The 18567-nt window shown below is 47.8% G+C and overlaps 1 protein-coding gene across 1 annotated transcript in view; it reads right to left on the reverse strand.

Moving 5' to 3' along the window:
- The window catches only part of tm9sf4 (transmembrane 9 superfamily protein member 4), a gene marked incomplete at its 3' end in the record, with an annotated part of 53201 nt that overhangs the window by 21371 nt on the left and 13263 nt on the right, over positions 1–18567 (reverse strand). Inside the window, exons 6-9 of the mRNA XM_079531525.1 lie at positions 11862–11985; positions 10991–11112; positions 7378–7489; positions 4024–4094 (exon numbers count right to left, since the gene is read on the reverse strand). Of these exons, the coding sequence (XP_079387651.1) occupies positions 4024–4094; positions 7378–7489; positions 10991–11112; positions 11862–11985 (429 nt within the window). The remainder of the gene's footprint in view (positions 1–4023; positions 4095–7377; positions 7490–10990; positions 11113–11861; positions 11986–18567) is intronic.

Raw genomic sequence — 18567 nt, forward strand, 5'->3', positions numbered from 1 at the left:
ATTCAGAAGACATGTGTCCAGTGCATAGCCTACCGCAGGCCTGGTAGACTAGATTTAGAAGACATGTGTCCAGTGCATAGCCTACTGCAGGCCTGGTTGACTATAGATTTAGAAGACATGTGTCCAGTGCATAGCCTACTGCAGGCCTGGTTGACTAGATTCAGAAGACATGTGTCCAGTGCATAGCCTACTGCAGGCCTGGTTGACTAGATTTAGAAGACATGTGTCCAGTGCATAGCCTACTGCAGGCCTGGTTGACTAGATTCAGAAGACATGTGTCCAGTGCATAGCCTACTGCAGGCCTGGTTGACTAGATTTAGAAGACATGTGTCCAGTGCATAGCCTACTGCAGGCCTGGTTGACTAGATTCAGAAGACATGTGTCCAGTGCATAGCCTACTGCAGGCCTGGTTGACTAGATTTAGAAGACATGTGTCCAGTGCATAGCCTACTGCAGGCCTGGTTGACTATAGATTTAGAAGACATGTGTCCAGTGCATAGCCTACTGCAGGCCTGGTTGACTATAGATTTAGAAGACATGTGTCCAGTGCATAGCCTACTGCAGGCCTGGTTGACTAGATTTAGAAGACATGTGTCCAGTGCATAGCCTACTGCAGGCCTGGTTGACTAGATTCAGAAGACATGTGTCCAGTGCATAGCCTACTGCAGGCCTGGTTGACTAGATTTAGAAGACATGTGTCCAGTGCATAGCCTACTGCAGGCCTGGTTGACTAGATTCAGAAGACATGTGTCCAGTGCATAGCCTACTGCAGGCCTGGTTGACTAGATTTAGAAGACATGTGTCCAGTGCATAGCCTACTGCAGGCCTGGTTGACTATAGATTTAGAAGACATGTGTCCAGTGCATAGCCTACTGCAGGCCTGGTTGACTATAGATTTAGAAGACATGTGTCCAGTGCATAGCCTACTGCAGGCCTGGTTGACTAGATTTAGAAGACATGTGTCCAGTGCATAGCCTACTGCAGGCCTGGTTGACTAGATTTAGAAGACATGTGTCCAGTGCATAGCCTACTGCAGGCCTGGTTGACTAGATTCAGAAGACATGTGTCCAGTGCATAGCCTACTGCAGGCCTGGTTGACTATAGATTCAGAAGACATGTGTCCAGTGCACAGCCTACTGCAGGCCTGGTTGACTATAGATTTAGAAGACATGTGTCCAGTGCATAGCCTACTGCAGGCCTGGTTGACTAGATTCAGAAGACATGTGTCCAGTGCATAGCCTACTGCAGGCCTGGTTGACTAGATTCAGAAGACATGTGTCCAGTGCATAGCCTACTGCAGGCCTGGTTGACTAGATTCAGAAGACATGTGTCCAGTGCATAGCCTACTGCAGGCCTGGTTGACTAGATTTAGAAGACATGTGTCCAGTGCATAGCCTACTGCAGGCCTGGTTGACTAGATGTAGAAGACATGTGTCCAGTGCATAGCCTACTGCAGGCCTGGTTGACTAGATTTAGAAGACATGTGTCCAGTGCATAGCCTACTGCAGGCCTGGTTGACTAGATTCAGAAGACATGTGTCCAGTGCATAGCCTACTGCAGGCCTGGTTGACTATAGATTCAGAAGACATGTGTCCAGTGCACAGCCTACTGCAGGCCTGGTTGACTATAGATTTAGAAGACATGTGTCCAGTGCATAGCCTACTGCAGGCCTGGTTGACTAGATTCAGAAGACATGTGTCCAGTGCATAGCCTACTGCAGGCCTGGTTGACTAGATTCAGAAGACATGTGTCCAGTGCATAGCCTACTGCAGGCCTGGTTGACTAGATTCAGAAGACATGTGTCCAGTGCATAGCCTACTGCAGGCCTGGTTGACTAGATTCAGAAGACATGTGTCCAGTGCATAGCCTACTGCAGGCCTGGTTGACTAGATTTAGAAGACATGTGTCCAGTGCATAGCCTACTGCAGGCCTGGTTGACTATAGATTTAGAAGACAGGTGTCCAGTGCATAGCCTACTGCAGGCCTGGTTGACTATAGATTTAGAAGACATGTGTCCAGTGCATAGCCTACTGCAGGCCTGGTTGACTATAGATGTAGAAGACATGTGTCCAGTGCATAGCCTGCTGCAGGCCTGGTTGACTAGATGTAGAAGACATGTGTCCAGTGCATAGCCTACTGCAGGCCTGGTTGACTATAGATGTAGAAGACATGTGTCCAGTGCATAGCCTGCTGCAGGCCTGGTTGACTATAGATGTAGAAGACATGTGTCCAGTGCATAGCGTGCTGCAGGCCTGGTTGACTAGATGTAGAAGACATGTGTCCAGTGCATAGCCTACTGCAGGCCTGGTAGACTATAGATTCAGAAGACATGTGTCCAGTGCATAGCCTACTGCAGGCCTGGTTGACTACATGCAGAAGACATGTGTCCAGTGCATAGCCTACTGCAGGCCTGGTTGACTAGATTCAGAAGACATGTGTCCAGTGCATAGCCTACTGCAGGCCTGGTTGACTACATGCAGAAGACATGTGTCCAGTGCATAGCCTACTGCAGGCCTGGTTGACTAGATTCAGAAGACATGTGTCCAGTGCATAGCCTACTGCAGGCCTGGTTGACTACATGCAGAAGACATGTGTCCAGTGCATAGCCTACTGCAGGCCTGGTTGACTAGATGTAGAAGACATGTGTCCAGTGCATAGCCTACTGCAGGCCTGGTTGACTAGATTTAGAAGACATGTGTCCAGTGCATAGCCTACTGCAGGCCTGGTTGACTAGATTCAGAAGACATGTGTCCAGTGCATAGCCTACTGCAGGCCTGGTTGACTAGATTTAGAAGACATGTGTCCAGTGCATAGCCTACTGCAGGCCTGGTTGACTAGATTCAGAAGACATGTGTCCAGTGCATAGCCTACTGCAGGCCTGGTTGACTAGATTCAGAAGACATGTGTCCAGTGCATAGCCTACTGCAGGCCTGGTTGACTAGATTCAGAAGACATGTGTCCAGAGCATAGCCTACTGCAGGCCTGGTTGACTATAGATTTAGAAGACATGTGTCCAGTGCATAGCCTACTGCAGGCCTGGTTGACTATAGATGTAGAAGACATGTGTCCAGTGCATAGCCTACTGCAGGCCTGGTTGACTATAGATTCAGAAGACATGTGTCCAGTGCATAGCCTACTGCAGGCCTGGTTGACTATAGATGTAGAAGACATGTGTCCAGTGCATAGCCTACTGCAGGCCTGGTTGACTATAGATGTAGAAGACATGTGTCCAGTGCATAGCCTACTGCAGGCCTGGTTGACTATAGATTTAGAAGACATGTGTCCAGTGCATAGCCTACTGCAGGCCTGGTTGACTATAGATGTAGAAGACATGTGTCCAGTGCATAGCCTACTGCAGGCCTGGTTGACTATAGATTTAGAAGACATGTGTCCAGTGCATAGCCTACTGCAGGCCTGGTTGACTATAGATTTAGAAGACATGTGTCCAGTGCATAGCCTACTGCAGGCCTGGTTGACTATAGATGTAGAAGACATGTGTCCAGTGCATAGCCTACTGCAGGCCTGGTTGACTATAGATTTAGAAGACATGTGTCCAGTGCATAGCCTACTGCAGGCCTGGTTGACTAGATTCAGAAGACATGTGTCCAGTGCATAGCCTACTGCAGGCCTGGTTGACTACATGCAGAAGACATGTGTCCAGTGCATAGCCTACTGCAGGCCTGGTTGACTAGATTCAGAAGACATGTGTCCAGTGCATAGCCTACTGCAGGCCTGGTTGACTACATGCAGAAGACATGTGTCCAGTGCATAGCCTACTGCAGGCCTGGTTGACTAGATTCAGAAGACATGTGTCCAGTGCATAGCCTACTGCAGGCCTGGTTGACTACATGCAGAAGACATGTGTCCAGTGCATAGCCTACTGCAGGCCTGGTTGACTACATGCAGAAGACATGTGTCCAGTGCATAGCCTACTGCAGGCCTGGTTGACTACATGCAGAAGTGTACCATGTATTGCGTTACAGCCTTCGCTACACAACATGCAAAGAAACTGCGTTTTCTTACAATGTCGTCTTCTCTGTTGTAGTTGGCGATGTCCTTCCTCAAGGTCCTGATGATGATCATGCTCAGAATACCTGACAGAGACAAGAACCAGCGCTCAGTGACATACAGTATGTACAGTAGGAGGTAGGCCTGTAACGATATATCCTATATAGATATTAACCCATTTTAGGCGGGAACCCCTTTTGGTGTTAGCATTATGTTATGCTTTAGCTATTGAAAAATAGCAGACCTACAAGCTCGTAGGCTACGAGCTTGTAGGTCTGCTATTTTTGAAAAATCGAAGAACGACTGACATAGAAACATAGCTTTTTCAGAAAACTGTCAGGATGTAGAAGACATTTTTAGAATCTGATCTCAGCTCAAAATACGATATGAATCGATTTATTGAAATAAAAAAATCGATTAACAAATAAAGGGGGGCTAGTGAATTATGGTATGTGATGTGAAATATGAGCTTTACTCATATTCCATCACATTCAAGTGCTTTTGGAGAGAAATTAGTCTCACTTTCAGTAGTGCACTGTAGAGGGGAGCTGTGTGTGTCTGTGACTGTAGAGGGGAGCTGTGTGTGACTGTAGAGGGGAGCTGTGTGTGTCTGTGACTGTAGAGGGGAGCTGTGTGTGTCTGTGACTGTAGAGGGGAGCTGTGTGTGTCTGTCTGTAGAGGGGAGCTGTGTGTGTCTGTGACTGTAGAGGGGAGCTGTGTGTGTCTGTAGAGGGGAGCTGTGTGTGTCTGTGACTGTAGAGGGGAGCTGTGTGTGTCTGTGACTGTAGAGGGGAGCTGTGTGTGTCTGTGACTGTAGAGGGGAGCTGTGTGTGTCTGTAGAGGGGAGCTGTGTGTGTCTGTGACTGTAGAGGGGAGCTGTGTGTGACTGTAGAGGGGAGCTGTGTGTGTCTGTGACTGTAGAGGGGAGCTGTGTGTGACTGTAGAGGGGAGCTGTGTGTGTCTGTGACTGTAGAGGGGAGCTGTGTGTGACTGTAGAGGGGAGCTGTGTGTGTCTGTGACTGTAGAGGGGAGCTGTGTGTGTGTGTGTGACTGTAGAGGGGAGCTGTGTGTGTCTGTGACTGTAGAGGGGAGCTGTGTGTCTGTGACTGTAGAGGGGAGCTGTGTGTGTCTGTGACTGTAGAGGGAAGCTGTGTGTGTCTGTGACTGTAGAGGGGAGCTGTGTGTGTCTGTGTCTGTAGAGGGGAGCTGTGTGTGTCTGTGTCTGTAGAGGGGAGCTGTGTGTGTCTGTGACTGTAGAGGGGAGCTGTGTGTGTCTGTGTCTGTAGAGGGGAGCTGTGTGTGTCTGTGACTGTAGAGGGGAGCTGTGTGTGTCTGTGACTGTAGAGGGGAGCTGTGTGTGTCTGTGTCTGTAGAGGGAAGCTGTGTGTGTCTGTGACTGTAGAGGGGAGCTGTGTGTGTCTGTGTCTGTAGAGGGGAGCTGTGTGTGTCTGTGACTGTAGAGGGGAGCTGTGTGTGTCTGTGACTGTAGAGGGGAGCTGTGTGTGTCTGTGACTGTAGAGGGGAGCTGTGTGTGTCTGTGACTGTAGAGGGGAGCTGTGTGTGTCTGTAGAGGGGAGCTGTGTGTGTCTGTGACTGTAGAGGGGAGCTGTGTGTCTGTGACTGTAGAGGGGAGCTGTGTGTGTCTGTGTCTGTAGAGGGGAGCTGTGTGTGTCTGTGTCTGTAGAGGGGAGCTGTGTGTGTCTGTGACTGTAGAGGGGAGCTGTGTGTGTCTGTGACTGTAGAGGGGAGCTGTGTGTGTCTGTCTGTAGAGGGGAGCTGTGTGTGTCTGTGACTGTAGAGGGGAGCTGTGTGTGTCTGTGACTGTAGAGGGGAGCTGTGTGTGTCTGTGTCTGTAGAGGGGAGCTGTGTGTGTCTGTGTCTGTAGAGGGAAGCTGTGTGTGTCTGTGACTGTAGAGGGGAGCTGTGTGTGTCTGTGTCTGTAGAGGGGAGCTGTGTGTGTCTGTGTCTGTAGAGGGGAGCTGTGTGTGTCTGTGACTGTAGAGGGGAGCTGTGTGTGTCTGTGTCTGTAGAGGGGAGCTGTGTGTGTCTGTGACTGTAGAGGGGAGCTGTGTGTGTCTGTGACTGTAGAGGGGAGCTGTGTGTGTCTGTGTCTGTAGAGGGAAGCTGTGTGTGTCTGTGACTGTAGAGGGGAGCTGTGTGTGTCTGTGTCTGTAGAGGGGAGCTGTGTGTGTCTGTGACTGTAGAGGGGAGCTGTGTGTGTCTGTGACTGTAGAGGGGAGCTGTGTGTGTCTGTGTCTGTAGAGGGGAGCTGTGTGTGTCTGTGTCTGTAGAGGGGAGCTGTGTGTGTCTGTGACTGTAGAGGGGAGCTGTGTGTGTCTGTGTCTGTAGAGGGGAGCTGTGTGTGTCTGTGACTGTAGAGGGGAGCTGTGTGTGTCTGTGACTGTAGAGGGGAGCTGTGTGTGTCTGTGACTGTAGAGGGGAGCTGTGTGTGTCTGTGACTGTAGAGGGGAGCTGTGTGTGTCTGTGACTGTAGAGGGGAGCTGTGTGTGTCTGTGACTGTAGAGGGGAGCTGTGTGTGTCTGTGACTGTAGAGGGGAGCTGTGTGTGTGTCTGTGACTGTAGAGGGGAGCTGTGTGTGTCTGTGACTGTAGAGGGGAGCTGTGTGTGTCTGTGACTGTAGAGGGGAGCTGTGTGTGTCTGTGACTGTAGAGGGAGCTGTGTGTGACTGTAGAGGGGAGCTGTGTGTGTCTGTGACTGTAGAGGGGAGCTGTGTGTGTCTGTGACTGTAGAGGGAGCTGTGTGTGACTGTAGAGGGGAGCTGTGTGTGTCTGTGACTGTAGAGGGGAGCTGTGTGTGTCTGTGACTGTAGAGGGGAGCTGTGTGTGTCTGTGACTGTAGAGGGGAGCTGTGTGTGTCTGTGACTGTAGAGGGAGCTGTGTGTGACTGTAGAGGGGAGCTGTGTGTGTCTGTGACTGTAGAGGGGAGCTGTGTGTCTGTGATTGTAGAGGGGAGCTGTGTGTGTGTGACTGTAGAGGGGAGCTGTGTGTGTGTCTGTGACTGTAGAGGGGAGCTGTGTGTGACTGTAGAGGGGAGCTGTGTGTGTCTGTGACTGTAGAGGGGAGCTGTGTGTGTCTGTGACTGTAGAGGGGAGCTGTGTGTGACGGTAGAGGGGAGCTGTGTGTCTGTGACTGTAGAGGGGAGCTGTGTGTCTGTGACTGTAGAGGGGAGCTGTGTGTGACTGTAGAGGGGAGCTGTGTGTCTGTGACTGTAGAGGGGAGCTGTGTGTCTGTGATTGTAGAGGGGAGCTGTGTGTGACTGTAGAGGGGAGCTGTGTGTGTCTGTGACTGTAGAGGGGAGCTGTGTGTCTGTGACTGGGTGGGGTTGGGTGGAGCAGAGTGGTGTACCTACCAGACAGGAAGAAGACCACCACCACAGAGTTGACGATGGAGAACCAGTGGATCTGGACATCGCTCATGGTCAAGTAGGTGTCCCAGCGGGAAGCCCACTTCACCTGGCTCTCCTGTACGGGGGAGGGGGGGGCACAGGGATTAGTGCAATTCAGTATTTAAGTCCGACGTCATTTTGTAGTGCTACGTTACGTCCGTGTCCAAGTGGCACCAGCTCCCGTCCGCATCTCATTGTAAATAGAATATCTAAACGCGTGAATCTTTTTACAATGACGTTATTTTTCAGAAAGGAAGCCATTGAGGGTTAAAATGGGTCTTAATGCTTCCAACTCGAGTAGAATTATTAATGTTTTGTACAAGTGTCCATGACAAAAAATATATATGATGTGGAGACAATAAAGACTATTATTATCATTATTATTGAAGGTGGTAACAGTGCATTTGCTCAGTAAAATATTTCGGGGGCATATTTAGAATGTGTGCAGGCTTGAGTATGTTGAATCTAGTTTGCATGAGGATTTAGTTGACACAATGAAATAAAATGGCGATAGTATTCAGTGTGGGGCAGACGGCCTGTCACAGCCAGATTTGGGAGAGCAGCGCAGCTTTGTTGTTGCGAGGAAAGCGGTAAAATGAGACTTTCGTGGTTGTTTTCGTCTCAGATTTAGTCCGACGGAGCGTCACAGTATAACTCTATGGGGACACAAAAGCGACACAAAAGTAGGACCCGGAAGTATCTCAGGAGGGGGCGCTCACGTCACAGCTAAAATACTGAATGGCCTCTGCATTGAAGGGATATTTCACTTTCAAAAACACTTTTGGCGGCCTGGGCCATGGCTCAGTGGTCCAGGCACCAGTATTTAGATATGTGATATTCATTTTAGCTGCCCTTCCTATACAAACCCATTGTAACTTTAAACTCCATTTTAACACAATCATAAGAAGAAATCACAAAATAACAGTTTTGTATTGAGTTGTGCTTGAAATGTACTGTAATTCTCCAATCTGTTAATACATCAATCAATCAATCAAAAGCTCGCCACCATTGGTGTGTGAATGTGTGAATGTGGGATGTGAGTAGCCTGGTTAATAAACCAGACCGAATCAGCCGTTGGCAAAAAAAAGTTGCCTACCAGCGGATTTCGGTCTGGCGAGGCTCAGTAGCACGCCTCTTTCCTACAATCGAGAACAGGTCGGACCAATCGGGACACGGTATGCAATATGGGCGGGCTTTGGTACAGTGACGTTCAATGCTTGAGACTTTTGACTGACAGTAGCTCTGACCAATTGTGTCAAAGAGAAAATGTTTGAACCCGCCCCCCGGGAAATGAAATCCAAGTGGAGCCAGCCCAGACTGATATACCGCGACAGTGTTGTGTGATATTAGTCTGGCTTATTAGCCAGGCTAGGATGTGAGGACGCTGGCATCGACTGTTCACCGCTTCACCTCCCAATGTATGAATGAATGAACCTTCACCTCCCAATGTATGAATGAATGAACCTTACCTCCCAATGTATGAATGAATGAACCTTCACCTCCCAATGTATGAATGAATGAACCTTCACATCCCAATGTATGAATGAATGAACCTTCACCTCCCAATGTATGAATGAATGAATCTTCACATCCCAATGTATGAATGAATGAACCTTCACCTCCCAATGTATGAATGAATGAACCTTCACCTCCCAATGTATGACTGAAGGAACCTTCCCCTCCCAATGTATGAATGAATGGACCTTCCCCTCCCAATGTATGAATGAATGGACCTTCACCTCCCAATGTATGAATGAAGGAACCTTCACCTCCCAATGTATGAATGAATGAACCTTCACCTCCCAATGTATGAATGAATGAACCTTCACATCCCAATGTATGAATGAATGAACCTTACCTCCCAATGTATGAATGAATGAACCTTCACCTCCCAATGTATGAATGAATGAACCTTCACATCCCAATGTATGAATGAAGGAACCTTCCCCTCCCAATGTATGAATGAATGGACCTTCACCTCCCAATGTATGAATGAATGAACCTTCACCTCCCAATGTATGAATGAATGGACCTTCCCCTCCCAATGTATGAATGAATGGACCTTCACCTCCCAATGTATGAATGAAGGAACCTTCACCTCCCAATGTATGAATGAATGAACCTTCACCTCCCAATGTATGAATGAATGAACCTTCACCTCCCAATGTATGAATGAATGAACCTTCACCTCCCAATGAATGAACCTTCACCTCCCAATGTATGAATGAATGAACCTTCACCTCCCAATGTATGAATGAATGAACCTTCACCTCCCAATGTATGAATGAATGGACCTTCACCTCCCAATGTATGAATGAATGGACCTTCACCTCCCAATGTATGAATGAATGGACCTTCACCTCCCAATGTATGAATGAATGAACCTTCACCTCCCAATGTATGAATGAATGAACCTTCACCTCCCAATGTATGAATGAATGAACCTTCACCTCCCAATGTATGCATGAATGAACCTTCACCTCCCAATGTATGAATGAACCTTCACCTCCCAATGTATGAATGAATGGACCTTCACCTCCCAATGTATGAATGAATGAACCTTCACCTCCCAATGTATGAATGAATGAACCTTCACCTCCCAATGTATGAATGAATGAACCTTCACCTCCCAATGTATGAATGAATGAACCTTCACCTCCCAATGTATGAATGAATGAACCTTCACCTCCCAATGTATGAATGAATGAACCTTCACCTCCCAATGTATGAATGAATGAACCTACACCTCCCAATGTATGAATGAATGAACCTACACCTCCCAATGAATGAATGAATGAACCTTCACCTCCCAATGTATGAATGAATGAACCTTCACCTCCCAATGTATGAATGAATGAACCTTCACCTCCCAATGTATGAATGAATGAACCTTCACCTCCCAATGTATGAATGAATGAACCTACACCTCCCAATGAATGAATGAATGAACCTTCACCTCCCAATGTATGAATGAATGAACCTTCACCTCCCAATGTATGAATGAATGAACCTTCACCTCCCAATGTATGAATGAATGGACCTTCACCTCCCAATGTATGAATGAATGGACCTTCACCTCCCAATGTATGAATGAATGAACCTTCACCTCCCAATGTATGAATGAATGAACCTTCACCTCCCAATGTATGAATGAATGGACCTTCACCTCCCAATGTATGAATGAATGAACCTTCACCTCCCAATGTATGAATGAATGAACCTTCACCTCCCAATGTATGAATGAATGAACCTTCACCTCCCAATGTATGAATGAATGGACCTTCACCTCCCAATGTATGAATGAATGAACCTTCACCTCCCAATGTATGAATGAATGAACCTTCACATCCCAATGTATGAATGAATGAACCTTCACCTCCCAATGTATGAATGAATGAACCTTCACCTCCCAATGTATGAATGAATGAACCGTTGGAAAAGCGATTTGAGCACTTGGAAAAAGCTGCTATACAAAATGCACTTCATTCATGACCAGTCACTCACCTCCCAGTCACTCACCTCCCATTCATTCATGAGTGGTCACTCACCTCCCAATCATTCATGAGTGGTGACTCACCTCCCAGCGGACAGAGTAGGTAAAGAGGAGTTGGTTCTCCTTGGCGGGGTCGATCTCCTGGGGGACAGAACCGCTGACCTCGGGCAGAGTGCAGGTCTTGTCCTGTTCATTAGGTTTCAGGTCTGAGGAGAACACGGCAAGAACTTAGAGATGGAAACCAAGGCAGGCGTCGAGCAGTGTTAAAAGGCAAATGGTGCATTTATATAGTGCCTTTATCCAAGGCGCTTTACAGAGATTGTGCATTACATGCATTACATTAACCCATTCACACACACATTCATACACCGATGGCGGCGGAAACCATGCAAGGCACCAACCAGCACATCAGGAGCAATTAGGGGTTCAGAGTCTTGCTCAAGGACACTTCGACACTAACTCTGGGGGAGCCCACAGGGTTCGAACTGGCAACCTTGCGGTTCCCATCCGGCCACTCTACCGCTGAGCCACTGCCGCCCAGTGTTGATTTTGTCGACTAAAACTAAGACGAAAAATGTTCCTCGTCTAAACCTTTTTCCACCGACGAAAACTAAATGCAAACTAAATGAAAACTATGACTAAATATACTGACAATTTCGTCCAACAAATAAAAACTAGACTAAAATGTTAGGAAGGGACTAGTGGACAAGAGATCCAGTATAAGTCATTTTACACTTGGTTGTATGCTGAAAATAGCCGATCTACAAGCTCACAACGCGTCGCGACGCATTGTGGGCTTGTAGATCGGATATTTTCAGCAAGTGTAAAAACAGTCACTACGACGGCATCAAGGCCCGCTCTGGGGCACAACCTCGAAGCGCACCACCCTGTGAACCTACCCTCTATCTAGACGCTCTGGGGCACCACCTCAAAGCGCACCACCCTGTGAACCTACCCTCTATCTTGACGCTCTGGGGCACCACCTCGAAGCGCACCACCCTGTAGTTGTGGTCATCTCCCTCCTCCAGCTTCTCCTTGTGGTAGTACAGGATGAAGGACAGGTGGTTGTGCAGGTAGAACTGAGAGAGGGAAAGAAAAGAGGAGACACCGTCATATGGCATCTCAAATGCCATATGAGAAAACGTCATTTGGACAAAGCTGCTGCTGCTGCTTATTTCTTTCTCCATAAATGTGTATGGAGATGTATAGAGCAGCTGTGTGTCTCTAGTGCAGTTCCAGTGTCATTCCTCCTCCACGCGCAGCCTCCTCCTCCTCCTCCCTCAAACTACCACCACCCAGGTACGCAGGTCTGTATCCATGTTCAAACTACCACCACCACCCTGTAGCCTACCTTGTTGTCTGAATCCATGTTCAAACTACCACCACCCAGGTAGCCCACCTTGTTGTCTGTATTAAACTACCCCACCACCCAGGTAGCCTCCTCCTCCCTCAAACTACCACCCCCCTGTAGCCTACCTTGTTGTTGTCTGTGAAGCCCAGTCTGTATCCATGTCCAAACTACCACCCCCCTGTAGCCTACCTTGTTGTTGTCTGTGAAGCCCAGTCTGTATCCATGTCCAAACTACCACCCCCCTGTAGCCTACCTTGTTGTTGTCTGTGAAGCCCAGTCTGTATCCATGTCCAAACTACCACCCCCCTGTAGCCTACCTTGTTGTTGTCTGTGAAGCCCAGTCTGTATCCATGTCCAAACTACCACCCCCCTGTAGCCTACCTTGTTGTTGTCTGTGAAGCCCAGTCTATATCCATGTCCAAACTACCACCCCCCTGTATGCTACCTTGTTGTCTGTATTAAACTACCACCCCCCTGTATCCTACCTTGTTGTTGTCTGTGAAGCCCAGGCTGCGTTCGAATTGCTAGGGTTGTTCCCTACTCCCCATACGGGGACCCAGACTCAGTGGACTCAAATAGTGATTAATTCGGACAATACTCCCTGTATGGGGAGCACCGACTCTGACGTCAATATCGGTAGAGGGCGCTATAGGTCCGCGGGTTCATGTACTTTTTATTTGCATTGTAATCCCCTAGGTTCAGATCGCCTCATAAAGAACTGTATGAAAAATAAACAAATCATCCCGGCCGTTTCACTCATTTGGATATGAAGAATCAACTGACTACAAAAAACCAGTCAAAACGCTGCTGCTGAAATGATGATAAAAAGGTTATTCTTTTAAAATAACATAGGCCTATGATTATTATCAATACATTAATATTATATCCATTATCCAGCAATATGAAAACAGTGCACCACCTTGACAATATGAAAATATCAGCAGCATGATTATGAACCCCCGCTAATCATGGGGGGGGGGGGGGGGGGGGGTACGGCAAAAATAGCCGATCTATAAGCAACGCGACGTCCGTGTTGTGAGCTTGTAGATCGGGTACTTTTGGTAAAGAATTACCAAAAGTAGCTGATCTACAAGCTCTGCTCACAATACGGACTGTCATGTTCTATTTCAGAACATACTGAACTTTTCTGTGTTTTTGCGCCCTCTGGTGGACACTATTTAACTTTGGGGTTCCTTGCATTTACCTTCATTCACAAGCAAGACGCTAGTCGATGCGGTCACACAGTTCAACTGCTTATACAGTATTCTTATACATTTTCTGTTCATGTCCTGGAAAGTATCGTCTGTGAGTACTATGACTGCAATCAGTTCTGAGGTGTATTGTACATTCTGTAGCCTTGTGCTTTGTTTGGATTTCCCCATTGTATTTGTGTTTGGTGCTGAGCATATATTGCCTGCTCATGCTAAGCTAGCGCTAGCTTCCATTCATTCCTGTACATTGACATGTGGTGCTAGTTTCACAGTTTGGCTAACACTAGCTTTATGCAAACTAGAAGCATTCCAGCATTGTTTCATTCTGACATTGTGTCAATTCATGTACATGTGGTACAGCAATTCATATATGTTTTATGATACAGTTCATGGTTCAATTCATTCCAATTCACATTTCAGTAATGTGCAGTGTTATAAAAATGGGTTAAACTATTTACATATATCTACAAGCCATTTACATTATATATGCAGTCATTTCATTTAAAAGTGATATACTGTAGCCTACTCTGTAATGTATGTTTGCAGACATTGTAGCTGTATGTTTTATGCTGTTTATTATTCATTAGATGTTTGTACAATTAGGCATTATTTAATTGGTGCTTCTTTTGTGTCATATTTTTCAGTTTTACAAATTTGCCTTGATTCCTGGTTTGGAGAAGAAGTAAAAACATCTTCAAACTTTACTCTGCCTCTGACCGTCTCTTCAAGTCAAGTGTTAGCTGTCTGTTAATTTGTGTACCCTCCACACACATTGAGAACAGAACAGTAAAAAGACGTCTTCACGGCGGGCACGGCTGGAAAGGAAAACAGGATACTACAGCATCACTCTGACCTGCATCTTCTCTCAACCACCCCCGAGAGACATTCATCATGTCGACTGCAGGAGACGCAGTCAAGACCACACCTTCCCAGGCTAGTGAGCGCGCCTCTTCCAAAGGAAGCAAATCTTCCACTCCCAGTGCAGCAGCCGCCAAGGCACGAGCTAAGGCTGAGGCTGCCAAAGTACGTGCTGCCTTCTCTAAGAGAGAAACGGAATTAATGGTTCAAGGAGCTGAAATGGTACTCAGAGAGGCTCGTATAGCTGCTGAGTTATCTTCATTACAGTATCAACGAGACGCTGCAGCAGCTGAAGCAGAGGCTGAGGTTCTAGAGGCGGCAGTGGATTCTGGAAGTGGAGAAGGCAGCAAGAGAGACATGGAGGACACAACGCAAACTGCCATAGAACGCACACAAGCTTATGTCCAACGTCACTCTCAGCTGCCTCATAGTCACACAGAACGTCCACAGCAGTCTCCTGGTGAGGAGGAACCCCCGCAGCTCCAACCTTACACACCATCACTTCCTTTCATCCATCCCATTGTAGACTCCCATTCAAATGGAGGCCATGACTCGACATCTCCAAGCAGACGGAGACAGCATGACGACTATAGAGCTGAACGGGTCGGCAACGGCCATGGTCATGGTGCGGCACAGCAGCTGAGCATGCCACCACCCGCAGATCACCAACAGGCCACCGTGAGCAACGTCCTCCCAGATGTGGGGCGGCATGCAGGCCGTCCCTCGTTTGCAAAGCCAACCTTCCCTGGTCCTCGCGCCTCACATCACACATATCACACACCCAAGGATGTACAGCACTCTAGAGGCTTCATATACACTCATCATTCTTCTGCTGCTCGGACCCCATCCCCTAATTCACATGCTTCCCAACACAGACCTATGGATGACAGGTCTGGTCTGAGTGACATTGCAAGGTACTTGGTGCGCCGGGAGCTTGTGAACACAGGGCTCATCAAGTTCAACGATCACCCAGAATACTACTTGGCGTGGAAGTCCTCATTCATGAACGCCACAGGAGGACTGGATTTAACTGCAAGTGAAGAGCTCGATCTCTTGTCTAAATGGTTGGGGAGCGAGTCTTCTGAACACATCATGAGAATCCGTTCTGTGAATGTAAACGACCCTGCCGCAGGGCTAGAAATGGCCTGGGATCGCCTTGAAGAATGTTACGGCGCCTCTGAGGTGATTGAAAGGGCTCTCTTTGAGAGGTTGGATAGGATGCCTAAAATCAATCAAAAGGATCCACAAAAGCTCAGGGAACTGGGAGACCTACTGAGAGAGCTGAATGCTGCAAAAAAGGATGGCTACCTGACAGGGCTTGCATGTCTGGACAGCGCTAGGGGCATCCAGCCTATCGTTGAAAAATTACCTTTCAACCTACAGGAGAGGTGGATGGCTCAAGGCTCACAGTACAAGGAAATGCACCACGTCCAGTTTCCCCCTTTTTCATATTTCACTACCTTTGTCTGCAGTGAGGCACGCAGAAGGAATGATCCAAGTTTCACCCTCTCAGCAGCCTCTACGGGTCCAAGCTGTTCCTACAGGCCCATCACAGGCTCATCAAAGCCAGAAGCAGTAAATAGACCAGGGAATGTCAAAACCCACATCTCCACTTACAAGGCAGAGCTTGCAACCAACCACTCTGCTCCTGAGTCAGATGAAATAAGGGACATAAACCATCACTGCCCCATTCACAGGAAGCCACATGCGCTTAAAAAGTGTAGAGGTTTCCGGATCATGTCACACAACGAGCGCATCACCTTCCTTAGAGAAAATGGAATCTGCTTCAGGTGTTGCGCCTCTAACACTCACCTGGCGAGGGAGTGCAAAGCGGAGGTGAAATGCAGGGAATGCAACAGCGACAGACACGTTGCAGCTCTGCATCCTGGACCACCACCTTGGAACGCAGAAGGCCCTACAGAGAATGGCGGGGAGAGTGATGGAGAGACGGATCCGCCAACAGTCACCTCAGCATGCACCAAAGTCGGAGACCAGAGCTCCAGGTCCTGTTCCAAAGTTTGCCTGGTGAAGGTCTATCCCAAAGCTCACCCAGACAAAGCAGCAAAGGTCTACGCTATTCTGGATGACCAGAGCAATAGGTCAATGGCCAGGTCAGAATTCTTCGACCTTTTCAAACTCACCGGATCGGACTCTCCATACACCCTCCGCACATGTTCTGGGGTTACGGAGACATCTGGGAGAAGAGCTACAGGGTTCACAGCGGAGTCCTTGGACGGAGCAGTAAGTGTGATGCTCCCCACACTCATCGAGTGCAATCACATGCCAGATGACCGGTCTGACATTCCAACCCCAGAGTCCGCACAGCATCACACTCATCTAAAACCCATCGCTCACAAAATACCACGCCTGGACCCAGAGGCCCAGATACTCCTCCTTCTGGGACGTGACATCCTCCAAGTACATAAAGTACGAGAGCAACGCAACGGCCCACACAGCGACCCCTACGCCCAAAGACTGGACCTGGGCTGGGTCGTTATAGGCAACGTTCACACGGGTTCAGACCACAGCCCAGCAGTTGTTACCTCTTATCACACTAATGTGCAAGAAAACGGATGTCCATCCTTCTTAACTCCATGCTCAACCCAGCTTCAGGTCAAGGAGACATTCAGTGCCATGGCACATGTCAAGGTCCAGACGACCGCAACCTTCAGCTCCACAGTGGACAGACAACAAGCAGACGCCGCGTCGACCATCACAACTTCCAGCCAAGCAAGCTACACTTCAGGCCTACTTGTCAACCCGGTCAGCAGCCACATGGAACCAACGGTCACTACAGTCTGCAGCACATCTAGATCACCGTCCACAACATCAGTCACCCCTCCAAATGTGACAGCCCATGTTCAGCCTCTCTGTAGCCCCTTGTCACACTCTGCGTCTGCCCTTCGAAACGACACAGAGTCATTCCTGGAGCTACCACCTCAGGCTCCCACACTACTTCACGAAAGGTCAGCATCAGTCCGTATCAACCCTTTCTCAAAGACAAGCTCTCACTATGATGCCTCGACACAGAGAAGTATTGCCACACAGCCTTCTGATCATCTCTTCCACCCTACAGTCCCACCACCTGCAGACAGGAATCTCCTGCAGCTCTCTGGGAAGGTTGCCGACCAAGAGTATCTGTCTGCCATTAGGACAGCATCCCCTACTCCCCACTCAATACACAGTCCCTCACACCTCACTGATGAGACCCAGGACACCCCCTTTCTCATGTCACTTGTCACCATACTGGCGCACCAGTTGTATGCCCCCCTGCCCCCTCCAGAGACATTCGACGGCGGAGGTTTCCACCGCCAGCGGTGGAGACAGGTACATTGTCTCGCCAACGTCTTTTAGAATAGACTGTCGCAAGAGTACCTTCCAAAGCCCTACTGCCCTGGTCAAAAGGCCTGTCTTTGAGACAGTCCTCCTTATGTCAGTTATGGTTCTGGACTCACTTTAGTCACCTATCTTTGGACAGTACTGCAATGTTTCATTTGTTTTATTGTTTGTTTAGTGGCATTTGATAACAAATACCAGGCGAGGAGTGTCATGTTCTATTTCAGAACATACTGAACTTTTCTGTGTTTTTGCGCCCTCTGGTGGACACTATTTAACTTTGGGGTTCCTTGCATTTACCTTCATTCACAAGCAAGACGCTAGTCGATGCGGTCACACAGTTCAACTGCTTATACAGTATTCTTATACATTTTCTGTTCATGTCCTGGAAAGTATCGTCTGTGAGTACTATGACTGCAATCAGTTCTGAGGTGTATTGTACATTCTGTAGCCTTGTGCTTTGTTTGGATTTCCCCATTGTATTTGTGTTTGGTGCTGAGCATATATTGCCTGCTCATGCTAAGCTAGCGCTAGCTTCCATTCATTCCTGTACATTGACATGTGGTGCTAGTTTCACAGTTTGGCTAACACTAGCTTTATGCAAACTAGAAGCATTCCAGCATTGTTTCATTCTGACATTGTGTCAATTCATGTACATGTGGTACAGCAATTCATATATGTTTTATGATACAGTTCATGGTTCAATTCATTCCAATTCACATTTCAGTAATGTGCAGTGTTATAAAAATGGGTTAAACTATTTACATATATCTACAAGCCATTTACATTATATATGCAGTCATTTCATTTAAAAGTGATATACTGTAGCCTACTCTGTAATGTATGTTTGCAGACATTGTAGCTGTATGTTTTATGCTGTTTATTATTCATTAGATGTTTGTACA

Source organism: Electrona antarctica, assembly GCF_951216825.1.
Source record: "Electrona antarctica genome assembly, contig: SUPER_2_unloc_1, whole genome shotgun sequence".
Taxonomy (NCBI): Eukaryota; Metazoa; Chordata; class Actinopteri; order Myctophiformes; family Myctophidae; genus Electrona; species Electrona antarctica.